The 27954-nt window shown below is 35.7% G+C and overlaps 2 protein-coding genes across 2 annotated transcripts in view; one reads left to right on the plus strand and one right to left on the minus strand.

The window, feature by feature from the left end:
• LOC105454756 (homeotic protein ultrabithorax) overlaps positions 1 to 27954 on the minus strand; it is a 96948-nt gene that overhangs the window by 30186 nt on the left and 38808 nt on the right. The gene's annotated exons all lie outside the window — the stretch shown is intronic.
• Positions 21672 to 27954, plus strand: part of LOC105454755 — a 108734-nt gene continuing 102451 nt past the window's right edge. The window contains exon 1 of the mRNA XM_011697620.1: positions 21672 to 21841. Within this exon, the coding sequence (XP_011695922.1) occupies positions 21692 to 21841 (150 nt within the window). The 5' untranslated portion in view covers positions 21672 to 21691. The remainder of the gene's footprint in view (positions 21842 to 27954) is intronic.

Genomic DNA, 27954 nt, shown 5'->3' on the forward strand with positions numbered 1-27954 from the left:
GGGGGGGTAATAATTAAAATCTCTTATTTTTCTGAAATTCTTGCAAATACTTACTGTTATCCAAATTACCCCACTATTCAAATTACCCCGCCGTACCCTATATGTGTGTGTATATACAGCGAAGAAAAAATTTGCTCCATTATTCAACGTATTCCAGTTGTAGTTCTCATCTCTCTTGGGCCAATGAAAAGGAGGGAGGGTTACAGACGGAAATGCGGAAGAGGCAAGAAGCGCAATTATTCCGTAGTGCGAAAATAATAATGAACTCGCGTAAATCAAGAAAGTTAAGGGGGCGAACTATACTCGCGGAATACTCCATTCACGCATATCCGCAATACGCGAGAGAGTAAGCTGCCAAAAAATGTTCCCTAGCGCGGCAACCTTTCCGGCATATTAAAAAGTCCGCCATGTGCGACTCACCGAATCCCCGAATATAACGGATGCTCCGTGAAAAAGTTGAGGAGCGAGATGAATCGGGTTATCGAGCGACGCGTAATGAGCCTCGTTCTGTCTAGATGTCCAGGACTTGGACCGAATCCCCGGACACACTATGGATTATCTAGATTCCGCGATTCCGCAAAAGGGGCGAAAAAACGGAAAGGGTTGGTTCGGCTCGGTTGGTTGGCGAATAGTTAGCTGTTGCAGGTTGGCCGATCTCGCGGTTAAGATGGACGAGGCGGCGCGCTACGAGATCTTATCCAAGCGCTGCAGCGGCCACTGAATCATCCGCTTTGAATACGGCTTCACTCCCTATATTATATCTATAGATACCAACCTCATACCTACGTCCACGAGACAATATACCCTCTCGAAAGAGGGTATATTGGAAAAGAGAGAGTAAGAGTGTCACAGAGGGAGAAGAGAACAGTAAGCTCAATCAAATACGAAGTTAAAAAATATCTTAAATTCAAATAATTTCCTTTCAAAACATTAACCGGCTTCTTATATAAAATACTATCGATTGGCGTATTAAAAAGGTATAAGTATACATGCGTAAAGTTATAAAGTAGTATATAAAGTTTATAGTATACATATATCCCTTTTTTTTTATAATTTTTTCCGTATCATTTAGAGATATAAGCTGTCCTAATTTTTCGCGGTATTTTTAAATCTTTACATTTTAAAAACAGAGAGTGTAAATTATTGTACATATTTCATCATATTATTATCGCGATTCGCTACCTTAAATTTTGCAAAAAATGTCATTTATGTAATATTATTAATTCGCAAAAATAATCGCTAAAATATTAATTAATGTAAACCATATATGATACTATACTGACTACTTTTGAGTCCTCAGCAAATTCTTGCAATTCTTGAGAACTGATAGCAAAAAAATTCTTCGGAAAGATTAGTTGTAAGAAGATTAACAATGTGAAGAAAAAGATGATATATGTATGTAGTAATATAAGAAATAACGACAAAGCAGAACTTTATTTCATTGTAATGACGCGTTAGCCAATTACCTTTCTACAACTTTCATAGAAAATATATTGCCGTAACGTGCAATATATAAATTAGAAATATTTATTACGAGGAAGATACACGATAGGAAATCCGTGCGAAGAGTAGATATTAACATTAAATATGTGGCTCTTATCGTGTCATGCACGTACACGAGTCGTTTAGTACGCTCAGTGACTTAACGCGGCGCATTACTCCTCTTGAGATCGCTAATTAATGATAAATTCATTAACTCGATGAAATATAATATAAGAGATAGGATACACCAAGCTGTATCTTAAGTCTCTCTGCAGCAGTAGTCAGCGTCAGCAGAGGTGGGGAATAACCCGGGCCGCGCTCGAAAAAGAGGTTCGTGCCGTAATTGTAAACATTGGATTAATGCAAATGCGCGCTTAAAAGCTTAATTGCTTTGATAAAGCATGGCGGTGCATTAAATTCAAATGCATGTAAATTAATTCAAATTTATGAGAAATAGGTGGACGCGGAGCACTTACTGGAAAAGAGGGAAAATAAAAATTAGTCCCCGCGGGGCCAGCCCTTGCGATGAGACTCTTTTTTCGTCCTACCCCCTTTCTGCCTCCCTCCGTCTCGCGCTACCCCATACCCTCCTACCAATTCCCTTTACCGCGCCCCTCTGTTTCGCCAACACGCCATGTTGCCAACCAGATTGGCTGCGGTACAAGTATCGCCGATAAATTTCGTCTTCGGCTTTCGTTTGAAAAATGTCGAATTTTAACACATCGATCGGTTGCATCGGTAATTAACAAACGCGATCTTCTTCACTTAGTTGGGTTAATTAAAATCAAAAACTAATATACGAAATATATTCTGCGCCAAGTGTGACTAATTAAAAATTGTTAAATTATGCCAGCAATTCAATTTCTTCAATAAATATGCATTTGATATTTTTTATACTATTAAATGCTTCATAATTATTGATTATAATTTACTCACTTATAAATTTTATTTCTAACGATATAATATTATAATAATTATTATAACAATATAAATGTAAAGCTAATTTTCAATTGTTAATTTTAAATTGGACAATCTGCATTTATTGATTGTGAAAAAGCAAAATAATGAACTTTACAGAGATTTCAATTATTATAAGAAAATTCTTTTCATTGATATTACATTTCTATTAAATAGTAACAAGAAATTCTATTAAATAGTAAAAAGAAATTAAATAGTAATCGTGTGCATTTCTTAACTGCAATAATGATTCATTAATTTCTTTCCAAATTTGATCTAGATAGGCGTGCTTTACAAGAACTCGATTCGTGCTATCGAAAAGCAACCAATCATTGACGCCGCGGCAACTTTATCGTTGTTACTCACTCTCGTACCACGGTTACTCTCCGGAGGGATTACATAAATTACACCGGAATATTATCCCTGTCTATACAACGGATTGATTAATGATAATGTGCTAAAACGATGTTTAAATTAGCATCGCGCGATTCTTGGGCTTTTACGACATGATTTGATAAAAGTTTAATGAAATGGCATTATAATTCAAGACTAATGATAATTGAGAAAAATGTATTTAAATTAGAATGTATAAATATCAAAAGAATCACATACTGTTTTAGAACTAGACTTTAATCTTTGGTAAATTTTGAATTCAATTTCGCTCTTTTTTTAAGGCACGTTGCGTATGTATGTGAATGTGTAATTACCATTAAAAAATTTTCGACAACTTTAAGAAAGCGACTTGAAAGAATGTATGCGTAAAGAATTGTAAACACTGGTATCATTACTATCTCGTTACTGAATTATGAAAAGATGCAAACCACTGGGTAGTAGTATAATGCCCGTAAGACATGAAAACTGTCGACAGTCAATTTTATTAATGCTAGAGGTAACTTGATTCAATCGATACGTAGTTAAGCGTTAATAAAATTACTACTGTAAGCTGCTGTAATCATAAGCCCCTACGATAAGCTGCTTGTATCACGCTATTTGTTGTGATCATCGGCAGTCTCGTTAATATTGGTGCACACGAAATGCTACCGAACAATTTTAATTCAAAAAGAAATAATTTGGAAAACAATTTTTTATTTTAAGATAAAATCACTCTAATAGATATGAAAATATTAAAAATCCTATCAAAATAGCACAAAAGTAATTATATATTGCAAACTTTAATCTCAATATTTTCAAGAAACGGAGTTTTAAAGTTTATAGTTTAAAACTTTATATAAGAACTTGAGGAAAAAAAATGTTAAGAAAGATATTTACAGAACATGTTCGATCATCGTAGAAATATAAGTTAAACATAGTAGCATTCATGAGTTACCAAAGTATAGAGATCATACGTAGGTTATCATTAAATCGATCTACATCCAATATATTGAGTTGTTGTAAAGATATCTTCGATCTTCTCTCACTGATCGCATTTTCTAACGCATTCGGTACCACCATTATTATCGCGTACTCGGTTGCCTTTCCGTTTACTTTCAGTAAACGAGGCCATTTATCCAGTTTTACTTGTTTTTCATAATGCAATGTAATTCTTCGGACCATTACTTGCGGCTTTACCCTTGTGGCTAACATCGCTACTCGCTAATTTGCGGGAAACAGTAATTATATCTTCTTTTTACGAGAGAAAGAGAGAACAAGTGCAACCAAAATGTGACGTTGTATACCTGCTCCCATTTTTTTAACAGAATCCTTTATTTATTGATACCCAATATACGTGAACGCTATCGCACTACAAAATCTTCGTAAGACGGGCGCGAGGTAAAGCTTCTTCTACAGTAATTATTCCCGTTCCAAACCAGTCGAGCGCAGCTCACACCATTCCTTCATTACTCCTCACCTTCTTCGCTTCCACCTCTTCGTCGTCCCTTTCCGCAATTTCATTCTCCGGGTCTCTCATGAAAGTATGGCTACGCGAGTTGCCTAACTAAAAGTTCTTTTCACAAATTGCTGGTTATTACATTCATGTAGTTGTTACGCTCATCGATGTGGTTAGTTTGTGTCACCTCAACTATTAAAATTCATTTTCTTTAATATTTTTGTTCCTCTTTTGTTTTAAGTACTGATAATTAATGAATTATAATGTAATTTAAATTTCACAAGAATTATGAAAAATTTCATAATATTTAGAATACCGTACGTATTTAGCGAATATTTCTACAAAAGTAAAATAATAGATTAGTAGAATAGTAGATCAAAAAGAATTTTAATGTTTATAATATATAAATTATAGATCATAAGCAAATATAATCTTCGATCACTTTTCTGTCTCTTCTCTTAATACAATACAAAAAATATGAGTTAGTTGATACTCCAATAGTTATGTGCCATTCGAAACACGACGCGGAGAATAGAAATCTACCTGGCATAGAGGACGGCAAGGAAGATAGAACACGAAGAGAAGAAAAAAGGGATAAAGGAGGTCCGGGTACAAGGAAGAAAGACATCTAAACAAGGAGTGAGAAAGAGGGGTGAACACACGACAAACACACAGTTGAGAAGGGCAACCATGTGGAGATGATGGAGAGAGAAGGGAAGACTGAAAGGCCATCGCGGGGCGAAAGAGTGAAGCACATGTACGAAGAAGAAATGAGGGGGCAGATGAGGAGACAGGAAGGGGGGATATCAAGAGCGGACCTCCCAAGTTGCGGCGAAATGGCGGATCATCATCGTCGCGTCAATCCGTGAGCCGAATACTCCTGTATCTCGGTTATTAAACTGCCTGATACATTGCGTATTCTGCTCGTCGCCGTGTTAAAAAAATTACTGAGCCAAGTACCTGAAATTCCCCACTTATAGCGCAAACGGGTTTTATGCTGCTGTGCATTCCTTTTCATCGCCGATCGCAAGCTTCCGTAAGATTTCATAAGTGATTAAATTTTGAAATTTGTGCATTACGAATTATTAAAAATACGTACATTTTATACTGCTATTGTTATGTATATAATTTCATTAATCTAACGCTAAAATATTAGATTATTATAACACGTTAATATAAAAAAAAATTATATTTACATGTAAAATAATTTTTAAAAAATATTTAAGAAATAAATACCAATATGATTTGTATATAATTATCAAAGAATATGTGCTCGATAAATTCAATACTCATATAACTTTCATACTGACAAAAATAATGATAAAACTGACATAATTATAACCTGTAAAAGTAAATTAATTTTTTTAGTAAAGATTTATAACGCAGTAACGGTTTTTTGAATGCATCCTAAAAATATCCCTTAATAAAGTTGTAAGCAATACCATCATTTCCTACATTTCATTGCTATTAAGTCGCAAACGAAGCTACCATGGATACAAGTGGCTGACAGATGATATTGAACCAACAGATATTAATTTTGGGGATGTACGAAATATTTCCAGACCGGGGGATTCTGATCCCCAGGCGTGTAAGGGAAAGATAAGGCACGGTGTGCCTAGCTCATAATCAATGGCTGTCGAGCAAAGTTATAACATGGATAGACAAATAAATTTTCCCGAACTTACGTCTGCGTAATGTTTCTCGTATAATCATGCATCGCTACAAGATATTAACATATTGCAGAATATTTGTTCGACGTTGAAACTACTATGGCACAATACGAAACCAATCGTTTATTTAAGAATAAAAAAGTATATATATTATATATATTTAAAACATTTTTATAAACATAGAAAATTGGAAAATGTAAACATGAGAAAAAATTTGATTGTCAACAGACAAATATAAATAGACTAGTCTACATTGCAAAAGAATTAACTTCGCATCATAAATATTATTTGATTGAAAAATACCGAAGTTATAAAGAAAATGTTAGAGCCATTGTAAGGGATATTGCCTACATATACGGTGCAAATGCACTCTGACTGTCACAGTCAACATTTTACGAGTTTTCCGAGTAAATTGGTAATTGTAATTCGATGGAGAACTGATCAAGGAAATTGTTGCGGATGAAAACGCTATTGGCACGTGGAACAACCGTAATATGATACGTAGTACCACGTGCGTCTCTAAGGATGCAGCCATAACGATTGGGGAGCCGAAACTCCCCATAGGCTACGTTTCCGGAATGTCAATGCCTCCATCTGCCACGTGTACTAAACAACATGGAAAAAGAAAATATATCAGCCATTTTCTCTTGAAAATCGCATTATTCACATTTCAATAATTTAACAGCTTCAATCGTGTAAATTACTAATATATACTTTTGAAAACATTTTTAAAAAATTTGATGTAAAAAATTTTAAATCTTTCGTAATCCGACACGTCGCATCTGTGCTTTTGATTAGGCTTTCGTCCTTTCTCTCGACTGATATATGGATTTTATGAGTGCAATCATTATGAACAAAATTTGAAAATCCTTACGGATGTTCTGGCAGAATGGCGTCACCGTACGCCATATGTTGCCCATTTTAGTGATATTCGTCGTCCGCTATGGTGACCAGACGGCGAATAAATCTTGCGGTACCCTTTCAAAGGGGCGGTCTGATCGGAAAAAGATCGAAACTCCGAACGCAAGGAAACTGTTCTCGCTATAATTGCTGCTTATTTCATTTTACAAATTAAAAAAATCATGGCTTATTTTATCAATAATTGGTTGCAAAAATAGAAATTAAAAATTGAGAAATAAGTACAATTAATGCTTATAATAATTATGTTAAAAAAATTCAATAAAATTACGGAAATAAAAAATATATATCTTCTGCAAACGTGTCAGCTTTATAACATTATGCAAACTGTTATATATATAATATATAATTTTCTGTTTGAGTATTTTGACACATAGAGGTATTATCATAAATAACGTTCTTCTTATGAATAAGTAATAAGTACTTTCCTTTTTCGCTCTCATCTTTTATTCTTAAACGTTATTTCTGTCGTGACCGAGCATTCTATTCCCAAGCGTTATTCCCGACTTGGATTGCCTCTACCCTCGCGGCATATCTAGATACACTTGCCAGTCAATATTAATGTCTTTATTAACGACGGTATACTTCTCTCTCGGCCTTGCGCATCGCTAATCGTGGCAGGATACGGGGAGAAAATGCAAAGTAGAAGTCATTATGCGTAATGCAAGATTCCGATAACAATTGAGTAACGTTATATAAAGTACAGTCGTATTACGCAAACGCGTGTATACTCTGCTTCTGATAGAGTCAGTTAATTAAGTAGCCTTGCTGTATGTCATACACCACGTCATTGTCGTTGACATACATATGGCTTGATACAAATTATTGCCATTTTAATATGCAACAGCTCATATCCCTTCATGTTATTCTGTAAATTAAACTTGTCATCAGTTGTAACTATTACTGTTCGCGAGTTCCTCCGCGCTGTCGGTCTTCTACTTAGTTCCGCCTTTGTTCCTCAACCCTAAAGAATTACATGTTCAAGAGCTGTGAAAACAGTGCAGTAAGAACGACGGCATATAAATACGCGGACGCGCCACGTATGATCATATTGCGCCCATTAACATGGCGAAAAGTTGCTGCCGCTACCCGGAAAGCAAGGGAGCAGCAACCACGAAGCCTTTAAGCCACGGCGCACGGAAGTTTCCCCACTGATCCTCGGTGCTAGGCGAGTTTAAGCCCCGGGATTCTGGAGTTACTGCCATCATGGCACACCATGCACCAACTGCCTATAGGTATAAGTATAGCTTTCGGTGTGCGAGCACGGAGTGTACTTGTAGCCCGAGCGTCTAGCGTTTCATTCGACCTCTTTTTCTCTCCCGTTGCCTCCGCTCCGTCGCCCATCCCCTGTTGCAAACCCCTTCTACAACTGTTCCCTCCCGCACCGATGCTCCCCCTGCGGACGCTTCTTCTTTCTCTGTCTCTTTGTCGCGCTCTAACTTCGTCTACCTCCCTTTCAGAGTGCGCTTCCATTGCTGAGTCGTGCAACCACGATCTAGTGCATCCCTATCGCGACAACGATCGTTCTCCGGACCACGGTAGCTGATATTTATGGCTTTTGCGGCGCGATGTTGAAGTAGTTAAATTGCTGATATTAAATGAGAAACCCGCGAGAAATTGTTCGCCCAGGATAACGCCGCACCCGCAAGGATTTGCGGGATTTCGGATGAACATTTCCGATAGATATTCGATAGATATATAGCGTCATCCTATCATCGGATTATGTTAATACCAAATGCCAGTATTTCCTATATTTAGTATTATTAAAAATTATTTCAATTATAAAATTCGAGCTGTATAAACAAATAAAACTAAAAACAAAATTAAAAAATACCTTTACCTTATTTCATTTTTCTTCTATAATTTATCATCGATATGATAAATATTGTATAAATAATAATAGCAATAAATCCAATTTTTTAATAATTTTATATATACAGAATCTTTTTTCAGTAAAAAGTAATATGCTAGTATTATTATATAGAATTAAGAGATTTTCTTCCACAAGAGGCAAGAGGTCAAATCCGAAAATAGGATGCCATTATAATGATCAAATGGGGTCAGCCCAATTACATGAGGCCTTATTAGAGTTTTACAAACGTCGCTCTTCTGTCGTAACGCGGCTCAAGGTTTCCAACTTAAGTTTTTTGTGTAATTACATTGAAAATAAGAAAATTAAACATATTATTGAAATATTGAGAACATTACAAGTAGCTAACAATTAGAAAAACACTGTGCATAATATTAATCAAATGTAATAAATAATTGTAAAAAATTAATCAAATTAACTTTTCATAACAAATATAGTGTTGATACGGCGAATTACTAAATAAAAAAAATAAAGAAGACTTGTTTTTTAAGAGAAAAACTACACCTGCAAGAAGAAGAGTAAGCGAAATAAAAAAAAAATCAGTTAAAAAAGCTACGTTGGTGTCGCGATGTCTAGGTTGAATCCGAGATCGAAGTCTCCCTTTCTCTCTTTCTCACTCTTCTTCCTCATTGCCTCTATTGCCAAGAAAAAGAAAAAAAGAGACGAGAAACCGACCGTACGTCGTGAAACGAATTCCCGGCAGAAGCAGCCCCTCTAAAGCTTCATGCAAGGCAAATCAACTTCCAGAAAGAAAGACGATACTCCCGGATTGTGCCAGTAAAGCCTTTTACTTATATTTAAATTCGCGCATGGAGTGAGTAAACGTGTTTTACTGAAGCGTCTAGAAAACGTCCAGTGTAATTGTACACACTCGCGCGCGTGCGCGCGTTGTATAAATTTTAAAACGCGCTTTTTCTTGATCAAAGTAACTGTCTAATTCTCGGTCAATTTATAGCACACTTAAAGAAATTGGACTCGGAGAATTAATCATCAGACATTACAAAGATTGGCTAAGTCGCGCGGAAATTTTTCGTCCAGTGCAACTTACATAAGCGCCTGTGAGAAGAATTAGTAATACAATATATACTTAAAACAATAAGCGCGGTCGCTCGATCAAAATGGAAACGGGATACACTTAAACGAATTGCGTTCAGTAGATAAATCATTGGAAACCATGGGATTGATTTGCATATCCGACGGAATATTATAGTACAGCGCTTCCGTCTCTGCGGTGAAGGGGTGAATGAAAGAGGAGGAGTGGGTCTAAAGTCAGGGATGAGCATTCTCGAGATTGGCTATATTTCACAGTAACCAAAATACAAGCATTGATTGAATGTGTACGACGGAGGAGTTGTAGAAGCGAAGGGGAGGTTTGTTTCATTGTATGCAATTTGTACGCCTGAACGTAATTCACGATTTCGCTCGCGATATTTCCACAATCGTGTAAATGAAGAAGATTGATTTAGAAGATTAATGACAATATGATACTCTATATGTATAACAATACTGCGAAAATTAACTGATAAATTATAACAGCTATTCACGAGACGCCTGAAAAAGTCGCGACATGACTCATTCAGATTTCAAGACGTTTCCTTTTTTATGATCTGACAATCCTTATAAAGACGATTTTTTTTGTATTTCGTGTCGATCGAACTCAACAGATACAAATATTGTAGTAAAACATGTAGAGAAACGAATATATGTATAGAAAGATATTAAAATAAAAATAAACTTAATCGAAAAATTTTGCGCGTATTTTTGTTAACTGATATAGTTTAATATAGCGTATAGTAATAATATAGTTGTAATTTGTAAATTATACGAGAGACAGAGACCGAATTACGTAAAAAATATTGGTAAACATTAATATATAGGATAAAATTAAGGAAAGAAAGACTACCACAGAGAGGAATCAGAATACTCTAGGGTACCCCGTAAAACATGAAGCAATAAACTAACGTGGAATCTAATGGACTAAATGTCTGAAAGATCGATGCTATTAGATGCTTATTGGATTACCTATGGTCCGGCGGCGTACGTGTTCTTCGACAAGAAACATCCAAGGTACTAATCCAATTACAATAGTTATCGCAAAGATATTACCAGATATTAATCATTGTATATAAATTACGCCAAGTATAAGTATATCTATAAGAAACTATTTTAAACATGAATATCAGCAATTTAAAAACAGGACATCATTTAAAATAGAAATATATAACATATAATTATCGTTTATTACATTGATTAATGATATTTCTTTGCAAATTCTTTTATCAAAAATATGATGCAAATACAATCAAATTAAAAATGAACTTTAACTAATTAAATTAATTTAACAATACAAATAAGTTCATAAGTTTAACTAATTTTAAAATATTAAGAGATAAGCCGGGCGATAATGTAATGATCTCGAAAAATATATGAAAATAAAAGTCACGAACGCGGAAACTGCTTGCACAAGGCTAGTCATAAATATAATTCTTTTGTAGTCTACTTTTTTGTTCCTTTTTTTAGGTGTGTCTAATTTGAACGCGCAACTATATGTCGGAACTACGAGTGAAAGTTACGGAAACAAGATAAAAAAAATGTCTCGAATTCTAAGGAGAAAGATTGGAGAAAAAATATAGTGCAAATCAAAGAAAAAAGTTGATACGCAATGTGAAGCAGAAAGTACGAGTATAATTTTTTTATTATTAATGTTATTACATCCCTATGTTTAAAAATATAGAACTTTAAAAAATAATTAAATAATTCGCGTAAACAGTTTTCGCGGACTGTACAGTTCGCAAAAATTATTTTAAGATTTTCTAACTACATATAAAAATTGATTTTTATAAAAATAATCGACAACTTGAAATCATTTTGATAATATCAACAAAAACTATTGGAATTGCATTTTAAAATGTACCTTGTGACAACTTTTCGTCCATAGAAATGTGAATCATGCATATAAAAGGCATATTATTTCAAACTCATAACATTTTATGCCTATATTAATTTAAAAATTCCAGACATTTACAATCCTACTTTCAGAGAAATAACTATACAAATTTGTTAAAAAAGTCATAGTTTTACATTTATTCTGCTTTTTATTAATATCCTATCGATTTTTTCCATTTAATTATCAATGCGCAATTAACAGATAAAAAAACTTAATAGTATGAGCGGCCGAGTGAAAAGGGTGGACTTTTAAGATCCTATTGACTCTTGGGTATAGTCCAAGTATAGTGGACGGCATATATCATAGAGCACTGAAGAGAGGCTCAAGAACAGAAGACCAGTCCTTTAGCCTCGGGATTTCATTATACATATAGCGAGTACCGTGGCGCCATTATTCACGCATCTCCATTTGCGTGGGCTACTGTCAGAGATGAATTACGAGGACGCTGCGACATGCAAAACTGTTAACAATCGTTAATCGTGGAAACTTTCATAAAGTTCTGAATAAAAAAAAACGCAATTCACATGAGTTATATTTGATAATGTTTATGAGAAGTCATTAATCATGCATGAGTACGCTGATCACTGAACGCTTATATCACATATTGAAGCATGCTGAATTGCGATATCGCGTAAATCATTTTTTTCAAACGCACTCTACAAGGGACGGTTCTGTAAAAGCAACAGAAATCTGTCTAATAAATAAATATATGGCATTTAATAACAACAACAAGAAGAAATAAACATTAGCAGAAAGAAAAGTTTTAATAATGTACAAGCGCTAAACGTATTCAGTAGACAATGCGTTTCTTACGAAAGAACGAAATTCGATAAATAATCGAAGTAGAAGCCGGCTGCTCCCAAAAGAGTCGGACAGGCGCATCACCCTCCGACGAAACCCAATTAAGAAATGTTTTGTCCAAGCAGCGAGTGTAGGTAGTGGGCATCGGGACAAGAAGGAGGAGAAGAGGAGCGCGACGCGAGCCGAATAAGAGCACGAGAAGGAATGAAGAAGGCCATGGCCGATCGAATATCCCAGCGTGAGTCCGAGGGGAATCGAATCCTCGATCGAGAATTCGAAGCATATACATATACTTGCTGTATAAACCGGGGGTTTCGCATAGGCGGCAGAACGGCAGCTGTTTGAGCCCAGCAAATTAGTAGCCGGCGCGTGATTGGTCTGTTGCCGCCCCGTTTATATTGCAATACCATCGTCGCCACACCGCTATACCACGCCGCGATTGTGAGGGCAAGGCAAACGCTCGGTAATGCCTGCCGTATCGTGTGCGTTCACCTTTATCCCCTTTCCGTCTTTTCCTCTAACCCTCTCCGTCGCGCCTCTTAGCGCCTCGAAATCCTTCCGCGGCAATTTAGTCGCGATATCTTTATACCGGGATTTACGAGCAGATAATCATCGGAGGGATGTTCCGGCATTTTTCGGCCAAATTATTATTATTTATATTGCATTGCCCCGCGGACAGAGAGATCTAATACCTCGCTAGACATTAATTAGCTCGGGACCCCGGCGGCCAACGTGCCGGCGAAAATGACTCTATTACCTCGGCACTCGTATGAAATTATCGGTGTCTGCCAAAGACGACAATCTTACAGGCATAATTCAGTATTCGAAATAATTACCGAATACATCGAGTTTATTTATATCTGTACCTAAAGCTTAAATATTCAAATTTTGTAGTACATCAAGACTCTTAAGAAAACATCGTCTAATTGTAATCTAATTTAAATTGACTATAATTAATAAAAACAACTACAATCCAGCTAATATGAATAAGAGAAACTCGATTAATACAAATTTTGTAAAGTATAATAATTATTCATCACAATGTGGAACTTATCATAAATTTTATAGCGTATTTTCTTGTAAAATTACTTTATCTCCGAAGATATACTTTAAATCGTTAATATATCCCGGCCGCGTCTGAGCTGCATATTACAGAAAAGCAAAAGATTATTCAGTGTTGCATAGAATTAAATTACTGAGATGCTTTATGGTTCCCCACTGTCCCAACTACCTCTCCCCGTTTTGCTCCGGGTATATCTACCTATCTTCCTTCTCTTATCCCTGTCCTTCGGCCAACTTTGTGTATGTGTTTCTTTTTCCCTTCCCACCACCTGCCCGTTATCCCTTCGCCATGGTGCGCGATACTTCCCGGAATTGAGTGAAAATAAAACTCTAAGGAGTATAGCACGGAGAGAAAGAGAGATAAAGAGGAAGAGGAGGATTGTAAAGGGAATGAGAGACGGAGGGAACGATCGTCACGGAACTCATGCAGCGTGAGTCGACCTAAGGCACGATCGCCGTTGCTGCTGATGCTGCCGTTGCTGGTGCACTGCGGCGGAGTGGTATCTACCTATCTTGATGCGATACAAGCAGCCACCTTCTACGCGATATAATCCCATTGCCGATGGGATCCGACGTGTTGCGCTGTTCAACGAAACCGTGCTAAGATAGAAGCAGCCGTAAATCCTCACTAGCTACCGTATAATCCTAACACCAACAAGCTAGGTTTCTTTGCCCTTATAAAGTCTAGACTACTGTCTTGATTCGCATTACGCGGTGTTTCTTTCGATGAACTGTATCGAGAGAGAAATTTATTCAATCACGGCAAGATTGGTTTGATTCAAAGAAAATTTCGAAATTATCTAAGATATATAATATTTTGTATTTTTACATAAAGAGAAAATAAATATAAAAAAAATTTATTTTCTATTGTGGGCTTTAATTATTTCGAAATAATTTATTGTTAGTCATCAAATTTTGTTTATGCCTAGTAATTATAAAGACAGATAATATTTGTTCGCAGCTTATATATCTTATTTCTTCCGTATGTACATATATCTTATTTTATAATAAAAATAATTAAAAAATGTTAATTTTAGTATCAACTTACTCAAGATGTAACTGCTATCAGCTTGATTGTGCGAAAAAATATAATGCTTACCTGCAACAATACAAAAAAAATTTTTAGTAAGAAACGAGTAAAAATGTTCATGTGTTAGATAAAAAGTATTTGTATTAAAATTCAATAAAAGATAAGATATCCAGAAGCATTCTGTCATTGAATGTTCATTAGCAAATCTTTTAATCTATTTGTGTTATCTAAACGATCTATTAAGATTAATGAGACATGTATAGAGCAGAATAAATTATCCATTCTGATCACAGATATACTCGTTACGCGTACAGCGCATAGCTTCATCGCCAGTAGCTTGGTTACGCATCGTTAACGACAAAGAGATAAAAGTCGAAAACCGCACGAGCCACTGCAGATCATGATTTCTATTTATGACTATCCATTACTATAACGCTATTTGCATTTGACACAAAATTACATCGAATATATTTTTTTCTGCGTAAATATAACAATTATCTATATAATGCTAATTATTATTTATAATAATACTTATAATAATTATTATATTTCTATACAAATGTATATAGAAACCATTTTTCAGAATAACAAAAAATTTTGTGTTTTAGTTATCTCTCTTTCTTTATACGCATATCATGATGCAACTGTTGCTGCGTCATTAAAAAGAAAAAAAATCAGTGAACGATAGTGGTAAAATTAACCGTTTCAGTTTCAGGAAAACCCATTTCAGGTTGATCGATATCGAGCAATTTTGGGGAGGGAACTCTGGATCGCGCAAGATAGCTTTGCGCAGCAGAAGGGAGGAGAAAGGGTGGAATACGGCCTTTCGAAAACCAGGTATTCTGGTCCCTTGCTGGAAAAAGTGGTAGGTTGGGCCTGTTTGGTCGCCATCTCCGCCGGCGTCACATCACGTACCGAGAGGCTTCCAATGGCGGGCCCGGTATAACGAACCGTCAGCGCGCCGGCGAGAAAAAGTTGGACGATGCCTCTCGCGTACCATCGTACCGCCGATTCTAGCTCACGGGAATGAAGAAGGGCCAGAAGAAAAGCGGAGAACAAATAGAATGAAAGAGGAGCGAGAGCGTACGATGGTAAGTGAAGGAGCACGAGCAAAAGAGTAAAAGTAGAGACCAGACCCTCATTGGAGCGGCTTTCAGCTTTCGTTCCTGGCCGCATTCACCTAAGGGGAGGCCCCAAGCCGGGCTAATGGGACGCAATTAAATGATTCGTATCAAAGAGGACCGCCGATCGCGCTCACGGGAATGTCGCGAACTAGATGGCGACGGGAGCATGCTTGAGGATCCAGTTGATTCGCTCCAGGGATGAGTCTAGAAAAATCTCGGCCACGTCCAATTCCATCTCATTAGTGAAGACGGCCGCTGATTCTTGTCTCTCTTGTGGTCTTAGCGCAAGAAAAGGAAGCCTTCGGAAGCCATGTATGGAACCGGTCTCCCTTCTGTCTTCCTATCTATACACCTCTATACACCCCGCGATAATATACCGGGTGTCGGCTGTATACGTTGTATTTCTTCTCGCGATACGGATAGCTGTGAAAATCTAACATTCTTGTACGTGAACTGCACTATAAACGGAATACGAAGTAAAGAATGGGAAAACATTGAACTAAGCCGCCAAGCTTCGCGTTAAGATTCCAGAATGACGCCGCATTTTCTATTCAGCTCTACTACTCAGAAGTAAATCTCTATCTCTTGCTACCTAGCTACTAATTTAATTATAGGTATATAGCTTAACTTTATGGTTCAGCCATCGTTCCGGTCATTGACCGATTCTTTGAAGAGGTAAACATCGCAACCACAAATCTTTAGTATTCTAGTTTTCAGAGTAGTTGCTAGAAAGAGTTTTTGCTCGATATTTGGAATAAACAAGCGATAAATATATTCAAGTCTATTCTTTAAACAGGACACCCCGTACCTGGCCACGCTTATATTCCGTATGCGCATATATTGTATGCCTATACCTATATATTGTAGTCCATACCTGCATGCACCGTGCACATGCATGCACTACAAAACAAAGCGAGCTCGTTAAGAGGTGCATTGCAACGATTGCACTCTTTGCTCTCCGGTATATCCTACTGCCGGGTCGATCTGCGGTTTCGATTTGCTCGACTTACAAAGTTGAACTTCCCTATTCGAATATTCTTCACAAATAGATACAAAACATTCTTGTGCAAAAATTACATTTATAAACACGTTTTTATTCAAATCCCCAATCATTGTTTGAAAAAGCTCTCTTTTTTTCTTTCACTGTAAAATCGTATACTGTAAAATATATTACATAAAGCTATTTATATTATTTTTGATCAAGAAGTCGAACATTTTCAAACAAAAAATGTTGTCTTATGTTATTTATATGTTTAGATTGTTTATCTTTCCAAATAAAAATAAATATATTTAAATATACATTACGCACACAATGATACTTGTTCACAAAATAAATAATAAATTTACACAAAAGAAATATTCGTTTAGATTTTCTAAATAGAAATACAGAATCTACAGAAATTAATTTTTAAGCCTTTTAAATAACCTATGGTCACACGAGCATTTACTTTTAATATATAAAAAAATATACATGATTTCAAGGTGTTTACTTTCTATAATAAGATAACGATTGGAGAGGATCCATTATTCTTCGATGGAAAAAATAAATTAAAGTCTTTTATATATTTACGATCTAGATTGAGGTTCACGAAAATATTAAAGAACGAGAGACCGGTAGTCTTAAGGTCGAGATAAAATCCGAACGTTGAAATATTGCCTTATTAATGCCGACTACTTTATTAACGTCAAGTGTTCACGCGTGCACAGTTGATCAAGGTGGTAATCAGTATCCCCCAATAAAATTATTTTCGCTCCACGAAACGTTGGCAGAGACCGCTTTACTTGTCGATAAAGAGCGGATTCTTCATAAGCCCGGCTAACCACATAACTTTCGTGCTGGCAGACAAGCAGAATAAAAGAAAATATAGGAGGTGATCGGCCTTTCCTCGAGGTGGAGTCATGCGAGCGGGGCTTGTAGACCTGGTTGTGAAGAAAAAGAGGAGAAGGGCAGCAGAGAAAGAGAAAAGGATCAAACGGACTTAAGGTAAAGAGTGTGTAAGAAAGAGAAGGAACGGAGAGCGAGAGAAAAAACAGAAAGAGAGAAAGAGAGAAAGCTTCGGAGAGGGAACCAACCGGGCAGACATAGCTCTCGAGTTTGCACGACGAGTTTATGCGATTTTTACACTCGATCTGATTTTTTGGCGGCGCCCCTCGCTCTCGTAAGACAGATATATATCCCATGGCTATACAAGAGCCGCGCGTATAAAGACATCGAAGCGAAGCCAACGAGAATTTCTCATCCCATTCCCTTTGCGTTTCTCTTCTCCCCTCGTCAGCCTCCTTCTTCTCGAGCCTCGTTGCCCCATCCCGTTTGCCACCATACTTGGTATACCCTTCTTTTCTACCAACCGCTTCCTTTCACCTCCTCCTTTTTCACCTCCTTCTACTCCGGGCCCAAGATGGGATACAAGAAGACGAAAAATCAAAGGGCCTCGCCCATAACCGGTTCAGTCTTTCTCTCGTCATCGTGCTTCTCTGACTCTCTCACGACTAACCACCAGTCTAGCAACATGCTGACCTGCTCTATATAGACTATATAGATAATCTGCTTCTCGGTCAATTGCACGTATTATTTCACATTTACTGTTCAAATGTTGAAATATTGATGATAACGCACGCGAAAAATGAAAATTAGTTGATTTATTATGTCGATTCAATTTACAAATATATCTGAACCTTAAGAGAAATTGTAATCTCCCTTTCTATACGTACGTATTAAATTACGATTATTAATATCTGTATACTTGTATTTTATTTTGATACAAATAATTACAGCGTCATTTTATACATTTCTGTATACAGAGAAAATCTATATATGTATAAAGATATTTTATATGATGCTCTATTTTTATATAATTCAATTCCTAAATATATTGCGTAAAATAATTTTAAATAAATCAATTTCTCATAAACAAAATTTAATATATTTCAACGATATTTTATTATTTTATAAATTGTTGTTGTTTTTAAAAGATGACCCTAAAGATTAATTTAATCCTATAATATATTATCTGTTCAATCAATTAAAACTAAATTAGTGTTTATACATTTCATGTTAAAATACAATCTATAGAAATGTATTTGAGTACAGCATATTTTGTCACATTTTCGTTAATTTATAACATTTCAAAAGTCTTAACAGTAACGAATACGTGAAAAAAAGTAAAATTGTTTATCGCTCAATAACCAAGAAGAAGAAAAAACTACAGGTAGAGGTAGGGCATAAGTATGCAAGTAAGTACAACGCGTATGGACCAACCTTCCTGCATACATAACCAACGACAAGTAAGAGTGCAAAAGCAAAGCCAAAGAGTTAAAAAGAAGAAGCGCATAGAACAGCGTCCACTCATCACGCGGCGTGCAGCCGGCCTTTACATAAGTGACCATGCCGCTTGGCGGTGAGAGCGAACGAACGCTTTTACAACTCAATGCTGGATATTGAAGACTTCTCATGGATCTCTTTCTCTCTTTCTCTTTCGTCTTTCTTTACCGTTGCATCATGTATTTTGCTCTAACTGCTCTAACTTAAAAGGATCACTTACGTAAATATACACACAAATGAAACAACATCTTTTCCGTTTCTGATTTTGTTGTTCGGGAGACATAATTATATGGATATAAAATAAGAAATATAATTCGATTAATCTGAGGATCTAATAAACTGTTTCACATCAAAAAATAAACAATTTCAATCGGATCAGAAAGCGAGTAAAAAAATTCAATTTGCTCAGAAATCCGACAAAATAAGAGGGAAAAAAATCAATAGCTTGCCGGAACAATATTATCTTGGTAGGTTCTTTAAATAGATTTCGAGGTATTCCGACACCAACCCTAAAAAGAAAAGATCGGAAACTCTTATCTCTCTGCATCCCTCGCGTATCTCCTATCCATTATACGTTTGCCCTGCCCCATCGATCCTTCTTCACCCGCTTAGCGAGTTCCAGACGAGTTTTCCTGTTTATATAAGGTAGCACGTTGCGATAATAAATTATTGTGCGAACAGACTTAGCTTTTAATGAGATAGAGATTTATATTTATCGAATAATACGCACGAATACTTCCATATGAAAAATTATTTAATTTCAAACAAAATTTGAAAATTAAAGTTTTCAATTATTACTTTTCCAATTTTTTTTTAAATTCAGTTACGTTTCCGACTTCTTAAATTTCAGTGAATACTTATTAAAAATAACAAAATAGTTTTTGCGTAAAAATATGTATAATACGACTGCACAAAACGTCTACATATATTAAAATATATTTTAGTTAATTTTGAATTAATTTTCCAAAGTGTCACACGCACACACACACTGGTAATTTTTAAGATACATGCGATTAGAAATAAAAATGTTTTTGCACACACTAGACTTTAGAGTTATTGCATGATTTGTATATTGAATAACAAGATAAAGTAATTCCGATATTTCTGCAAAAACATGCAAATTTTATTGCTGAAATATATTTTATTCTGTTTCAATTATTTTTTCACATTTACTTCAAGAATTTCTCTGCAGTTAATCACAATGCTTTATTTCTTAACACAATTTAAATCCAATCTAGCTGAATAAATATGGCGTGAATGAAAAACTCACGCTAATTACATAATATACATATATTTATCATAGTCGAAGAAGTGTGGATTTAAGATGAAGATACCTTGCATATATAAATTATCAAAATTAATTATTTATAAATAAGATATGAAAGTTCATGAGATTTCCAAATATATTGAGACGCGCCGAGATGATCCACGTGCAACTGCTTTTCGCGTGCATTACTTAATTATGTAAACAAAAGCCCGTTTTCAATTGATGCATCGTTATCAGAAAAAAATCAATTCCTGCGCATTACCATGAATCATAAACATGTCTACATGCTCGTGCTACTCCGATTTAAATAAAAAATAAAAATGCACCAAAACATCAAATTATACATTTTAATCTTGATAAATAAAAACGATTGATTCGCTTAGTTCGCGCAGTGTTAAGCTCACCAATATATTCAGGGGGAAACTATTTAATTGCGTAAGCACAGTCCGACCGCTGTGTTTACCTCGATTCCGCATGTCCAAATAAAACGGGTTTTCATTTACATTAAGAAATTTAAGAAAGCGCGGCGATAACTATGCAATTAAAATGCTGGAGCACGTATACAAATTGTGGACATAATCCACAGAAGAAAAAGTTAATGGTTGTTACTATATGAGATTACGTATGAAATGCAAATTGCGACATTATAATTTTTGCCATGAGTACTTCTGCTAAGCTTTTGCGCACCCGCACAATGCCTAATGCATAATGAAACCGCTTAAAATAATTTCAATTGCTCCATATTATACTACAAAAATGTTGAATTACAACAATTTTTTTCCGTGGACTAAATCAAGCGTGCTTTACGCAATCGTATTTCATGTTGCTAATTCAGCGATTTATTCGATTTTCGATCCAAATTTTGTCAACAATATATCTTCTGTTTCGCACTAATATAGAGACACTGGCTTCACACCGCACATATACACACATATATCCGCGCGAGTACATATGTAGGCATGAACCCTTTGATAAGATGGCTACAGCTGTTGCGTCTCGCGCAACAACCGGAAGGACGATCGAGCAATCGATGACTTACGTACCACTGTCGCTGTTCAATCGGTGACATCGCGTGCGAGACGGTAGTCGTCTAAAATCACCGTGGGAAACAGTGAGAAAATTAACACAGTTGAAGCCGCGACAGACATGACTCGTACAGCGGCACGACGGCCATATTGGACACAGCCCTCGCCACTCCCCGCGGTCTGCCGGTCACCCGTAGTCCCCGTCGCCGTGGCTGGCTGTCGCCGGTGACCGCGCGGGCGATCGCCCTGCCGCCTGTCGACGGCCGAAGGTTTTCACCGCATCGACCAAGCTCCCTGCTCCATCACGCCATCACGGTGCAGCCGCACACTCCCATCCCGCGGTACTCTCCCGTCGACTGGACGAGTCGCCATATTGGCATGGTGCGACATGCGCAGATTGGACGACTGGTCCGGGCCAACAAACGTCCGACGGATTACGCCTACGTCATCATGTGTCAATCATTCTGCACGGTTTAAAAACCTTATACAAAAGAGAACGCCGACAGTGTTCTTACAATACGGTGTGATCGCATACACGGTGAGTTATTTTTATAAAACACATTTGTCTATAAGACACTATCAGACATCGCGTCTTGGTCAATGCCGTGACGTGATGAGAGCGAGACGCAGACAGGGAGAGAGACCTGAGAGTGTGCGTGACTCCGAAAGTGTTGTGTCTCGCACCTTGTGATTTTCTTGATAAATCCGTCGTAATAATTTTCTTGCACGCGACTTTATTCAGCCTTTAAACTATATGAAATCTTTTGCACTCGCTTTGATATCAGCAAGAATTATTTTTGATATGTGTATCTGTCTCTGTAAAGTGTTTCTACACGTGTGACATGACGCCTGCGCGGTGCGCCACGGCCAGGCGTACAGGCGCACACATAATAGGGAGGATATGTGTAACTTGGTGGTAATCTCTGAGATGAAATTTCGTATTACAAGCAGTAACAATTACTTTCATATCTGCAGATCAGTTGTAGGATTATTCAGGCCGAAAAGAATTTCCAAAGAGCAAAAATAAATCTCGTTAATTTATATTAGCGTAACTTCACCGAGAGAGAGAAAACATTAGATTTAAAAATTAATAATAAATGTAAGGCTATTCAATAATGTTTTTATACAATATAAGCAATTTCAAAATAATTTGATATTATAACTTGATATACGTACATACATATATCATAAAAGTAATCATAAACAAATAAGAATAATTTATTTCCATAAGATTTAAATATTATACTTGAAAAAATATGTATATCTGTCAAAAATGTGATACCCAAATAAAGAAACATATGATATTTTCATCAGAATAAGTGTACACGTATAATCTTCATACAAAGATTTAGTGTATTTATAATTAAAACAAAAAATTCGCATATTTTTTTATATAAAACATTATAATGTATATAAAACATGTGTACTTGCACATGCGCATACATAATGTGTATGCACGTGCGTACACGTTACGTGTAATAAGTAAAGAAAAAAAATTATGACCATAAATTTTCTCTATTTTATTTGCCTGATTGTTATCGATGTAACACTATAATGTTTACAAGACAAGTTTGACGTGCCTTGAATCCGTCTATATAAATGTACACACTTTAAATTCCAAGAAGAAACAATGGTTTCTGCTAAGCTGACATTCCGTTAAGTATGCGTGAGATGCATTACGTAAGATTATTTGCAGACTCGAGTAAGCGGATTTCAACGAATAAATATCCTCACACAGTTGCAATGTTTTTTAACTATACAACTCCGTATAAATTTCTCCACGGAATTATCTAAGAATCTACTTTTCTAAAACATTTAATATTTCTATTCAACATTTTAATATGCACATATTTAAACTATTAATTGAATTATTAAATCATGCTTCTAAAATTAATTCTTAACATAATTCAAACAAAATTGATTTCAGCATGACATTATAAATCGTAAAACTCTTGAAAAATTGTCATACCTGATAAAGAATTGCTATTAAAAATGTGTGCTTGTTAAAGTTAATAAGCGATTATTTCTTTTTATTCTGCAGAAAATATTCCGATAAAACAAAAACTTTAACATTCGTAAATTTCTTGACACATACAGTTGAAGCATACAGTTAATATCTTTCAAATATTTAATGTGATAATTCAAACGTATCCCCAAGGATTGATACGTCGAGTCCATGTCGGAACATGTAGTGCGAAAATTCGAGCACCTGACTCGTCTTCGGAAACAACGGTTATGGCTTCACCGCGAACGGAACCCACCGGATAGTTTCGCGGGCGGAGCTAATTTACGTGAAGTCGGGCAATAAACATCGCGTCTCTCACTAGAGAATACCGCCGAACGTGCATATACACATATACATACCAACCTACGCGGTGAGGGAGCGAGTGAGAAAAGCGTCGAAGTGCGTTCGTGTGTATGAACGAGAACCATACGCACGTAGGGCGCAACAGTAGTCGTAGCGCTGGTTAATTAGGGTTTAAGTTTATGAGGTGCAGGGCGCACGCCCCACCCCTTCCCTCCCCCTACCTGCCCCATCTCTCTCCCAGCCTCTCTCCCCCACCGGAGCCGCCGCCGCAACCCCAACGTCTACCCATCCCCTACGCACTAACAGCAAACCACCACCAGCAGGAACAGTAGCGTCGCCCTTTGCATTTATCTGTACATTCACTGGCGCACAATCGCGCATATACATGTACGCCCGGGATATCAAACTTCACACGCGAGAGCAATAATAAATGTTGGACGTTCGCAGCTTTGCAGGTTTATCGCTGTTACCGCAGATTTACGTGGACTCACAATAAAAAAAGGATGAACGTTGGATGTATAGGGCAATGAAAAGATGGTGATTACAGTTTCCGCTCGCTTCCAATGGCACACGGAATGAAAAACCCGATACTCGCTGTTGTTCGAAGCACTCGTCGTCCGTTGCGAATATCTGGATATTAGAACGCGATAGAGTTTTCCGATCGAGCAGATGTATCTAACTGTATTTCGTATAGGTTAAAAAATATTATACAAGTTAAAATCAGGATTAATTATCTTGTGCAAAGATTTAATAAACATTATCATATAATATTTATTATTCTAATCTTACGATATATTCATGCCTCTTCTGCACACACAGAATTAAAGAATTATTCATAAAAGAAATGGAATTAATTATAAAATATTAATTATCTGCTAAATATTATAAAGGAATATATTATGATCATTTGTAAGACTTTTACCATCATCGTATTTCAACAAATTGTATTATGTATATGTGTAAATCGTATATGTGTAAATTAGAATAACTAAAATGGTTATGCTGATAATTACTGTTTATCAAATTTATATTATTTTGTATAATAATTACACGCACCTATCATATAATGTATTTGGAGATGATAAATCAGCATCAGATATTTTTACGTAAGATTTTTCATTCCCTCCATAACAAGGTTTCAATAATAAGTACATACAGTTAATTTTTCATTACTATTACGTTAATATTTCGTTAATATAAAGTAATCTTTGCAAAATTTATAAATTAAAATCTTTAAAAACAAAAGTAGATAATTTTTGATAAATATATACATAATGTTGGAATATTATTGGAACGCCGCTAACCATATCGACAAGCTGTTCCATTCGAAGCTCGCTAGTCGGGAGACGTATTTCGATTTCAAGACGCTGACTTCAGGAAATCTTTCCATTTTTCTTTTCTCTTCCAATTCCTACTCCTTCTTACTTCTGTTAAGTTAGCATTCCACTTTCAGAATTTTTATATACACAATTGGTCTGGCTCCTCCTCAAAAAAATTCCTTGTACGTTAATCATAGCTAATTCATAATTCAAACTGAAACCTTTTTATTTTTTAAATTTAAAAATAAAAAATCGTGAATTTGTCTGAAAATAGTGGTTCTGCGAAACACCGTCGCATTAATCACCGATTGTGTTATTTAGGAAGACGTGATGCATGGGATAACTATGTTGCCAGGTCAGAATCGCCATAAAGAACGCGGACTTGCTCGGATCCCCTTATCAATCTTCCTTAACCTAAGTTCGCGTGCTATGAATTAACGCTATCCGGTAGAAATCTCCTGTCGCAGGTTGGCCTCGTGCGAAATGTTGCTTCGCGTGTCGCTATATTACCACAGGCGGACAAAAAACCACACAAGATAAGACCTGAGAAGGAAACGTGAGTTTTAAGGGACGCGTAATATGCTCGATTTTCGAATATGTGTAATAACGTAAAAGAATCCTGCTGGAAAAACTCCAAGCAGTCCTCTTTCTCATGTGATCGTCGCGATAGTGTCTAACTACAGTTGCGACTCGATGTCAAGTATACATGTATATGCTGATGTATACACTTGCATGCGCGTGAACAGAATACATAAAAGCTGTCATAAATCTAGCCAAGTTATCCCTCAGTAACGCTTCTTTCACAAGACCCTGTGTTGGATAACTAGCAAAATCCTTGTTGTCTCGAATCTTTTTTTAAGAGATTTCCCTTCAGATCGTTTGCGGGAATAAGAAATTTTTTTCTTAATAATTTCTTATTAAAATTTACGTAAAATTTTAAGAAATCCAATTAACATCATTCTCATCATTTTAAATCTTCTACATCTTCTACTGTTATAACATTAATATTGTAAAAGAAAAAAATCATAATTTATAAAAAATTGTTTGTCAGCAGTTATTGTTAACATTTATTTTTAATGTAAATTAATAATTAGAAAGAATATATTTTTATGATTTTTATAACTCAAAAAATATTACGTGAACATTTTTCAGAATAAACAACATTGGTTCGAGAAAACGAGAAAATGAGCATGCAACACACTATACATAGAACGACGCTTCACTTATTATTAGGCATCCCAGAAGGGTAAAAAGGAAGATTGGAGATATATGTGTACATGCCTGTGGTACATAATATATATCCGACAACGTTGTGCAGCGTAATTAAATCATTCCGACGGTTTTGCAATTAAACTCGATTATTTGCTCGTCGCTAGCTCGTCCCACACCGACTGCGATTTAACTCTTTCAAGCCCCATATACCCACCCTTCGGCACGCTTCATACATACGAAGCAAAATAATCTTTGCGCTTAATTATATTGAGAGGGGGAGGTGATATTGGAATACATTCTTAGAAAGTGTAATTGTCTGAAAATTATATATACAATGTATAGTTAATTATAATAAAAATATTTTAAATTGTATCCCAATTGATTCAATTTTTCCTTTCTAATACTTATTCAAAGTGTCAATTAGATAATATTTCATTTCGATAAATTAAATACAATGTTTAATTCGTAGAATGAACAAAAAATTATACTTATAATACTATTAATATATAAATAATAAATTATCTTTAACTTCTTAAATATTATTTATTTGTTAAATGTTATGTAATTTCTTTAATTTCTTAGTTATTCTTCATTTGTTAGGAATTATATTCTTTCTGGGCAACGATACATGCATTCTAAAATGTATTATTTTAAAAGCAAAACTACGATAGTTGCCCGCCTCTCCCCTAGATTGCATTTTTGCAAATAAAATAGCTGCCCCACATTTTAATTAAAATGTTACAATAATTTAGAAAATGTTTTGTTTTACTATGTGTCATTAATTTTTGTAAAGTATAAATAGTTAGTAACGTATTATATGAAAAGATAGAATTTTTAATAAAATTGTAATTTTGAAACGTGGAATCAGCATAGTAAATACAAAACATCCGAAAAGTAATAAAACGTGCCGACGGTCCCGAAACTTTCTCTTCACTAGATCGTATCTTTTTTTTGTACAAAAAAAAAATAGCGAAGTCTATCCTTAATAAGAAGAACGCAACTTTCACTCGGAAAATGTCGATGTCGTTTTTTATGAGTCTTCAGATGAAAACGCTTTACCTTGACTAGAAAAAAATTCTGAAAATCCTAAAATCGTAAAAAAAAAGTGAAGGTTGGACATTTTTTGTCTGTTCACCCCAAGTGAAATCTTCTTTCAGGTAAAAAAAGGATATATAATTTAAACGCTATAATCGAAGTTTGAATTTATTGTTCAGAAAAAATGCTTTTCTCTTCCTATATACATTATTTCCGCTATTTATGAAATATTTTGCCTTGCAGAATCCTTACAAAATAAATTTATTCCATCCTTTGGAAACAAAGAAATAAATTTGAATTAAACGAGATACGTATGTAAATTCTGAAATTATACGTCACATATATCTTATAAAAATAATGAAAATGTCAGTAATAAATTATATATACCTGCGCCAGCGTTCTTATCTATTAGCAATACGATCGTCGGAGACAGATAATTAAATCTGCGACTTAGTTTACACTATTCCATTCTGCCCTGCCTTCCTATATTTTGTTCCAACAGCATATCTCCCTTACTCCGTTTTGCGGAGTCGAGAGAGCAAAACGGAGGATGCGACAATATCCGGCACCCCGGCGTCCGACAACTGATAACGCCAAGGGATGTTTATGTGTGTGTTCATAATACGCGTTTGCCCGTTTGGATACTGAATCTAATACAGAAATACCGAATTTTCTATCGACACAATAAGTGTTATAAAAATATTCGTACTTGTCTGTGACTTATTTAATTCTGATTATTAACAAATTTTTGCTTTATATAAATACTATTTATATGTT

Source organism: Wasmannia auropunctata, unplaced genomic scaffold, assembly GCF_000956235.1.
Source record: "Wasmannia auropunctata unplaced genomic scaffold, wasmannia.A_1.0 LD335976.1, whole genome shotgun sequence".
NCBI lineage: Eukaryota > Metazoa > Arthropoda > Insecta > Hymenoptera > Formicidae > Wasmannia > Wasmannia auropunctata.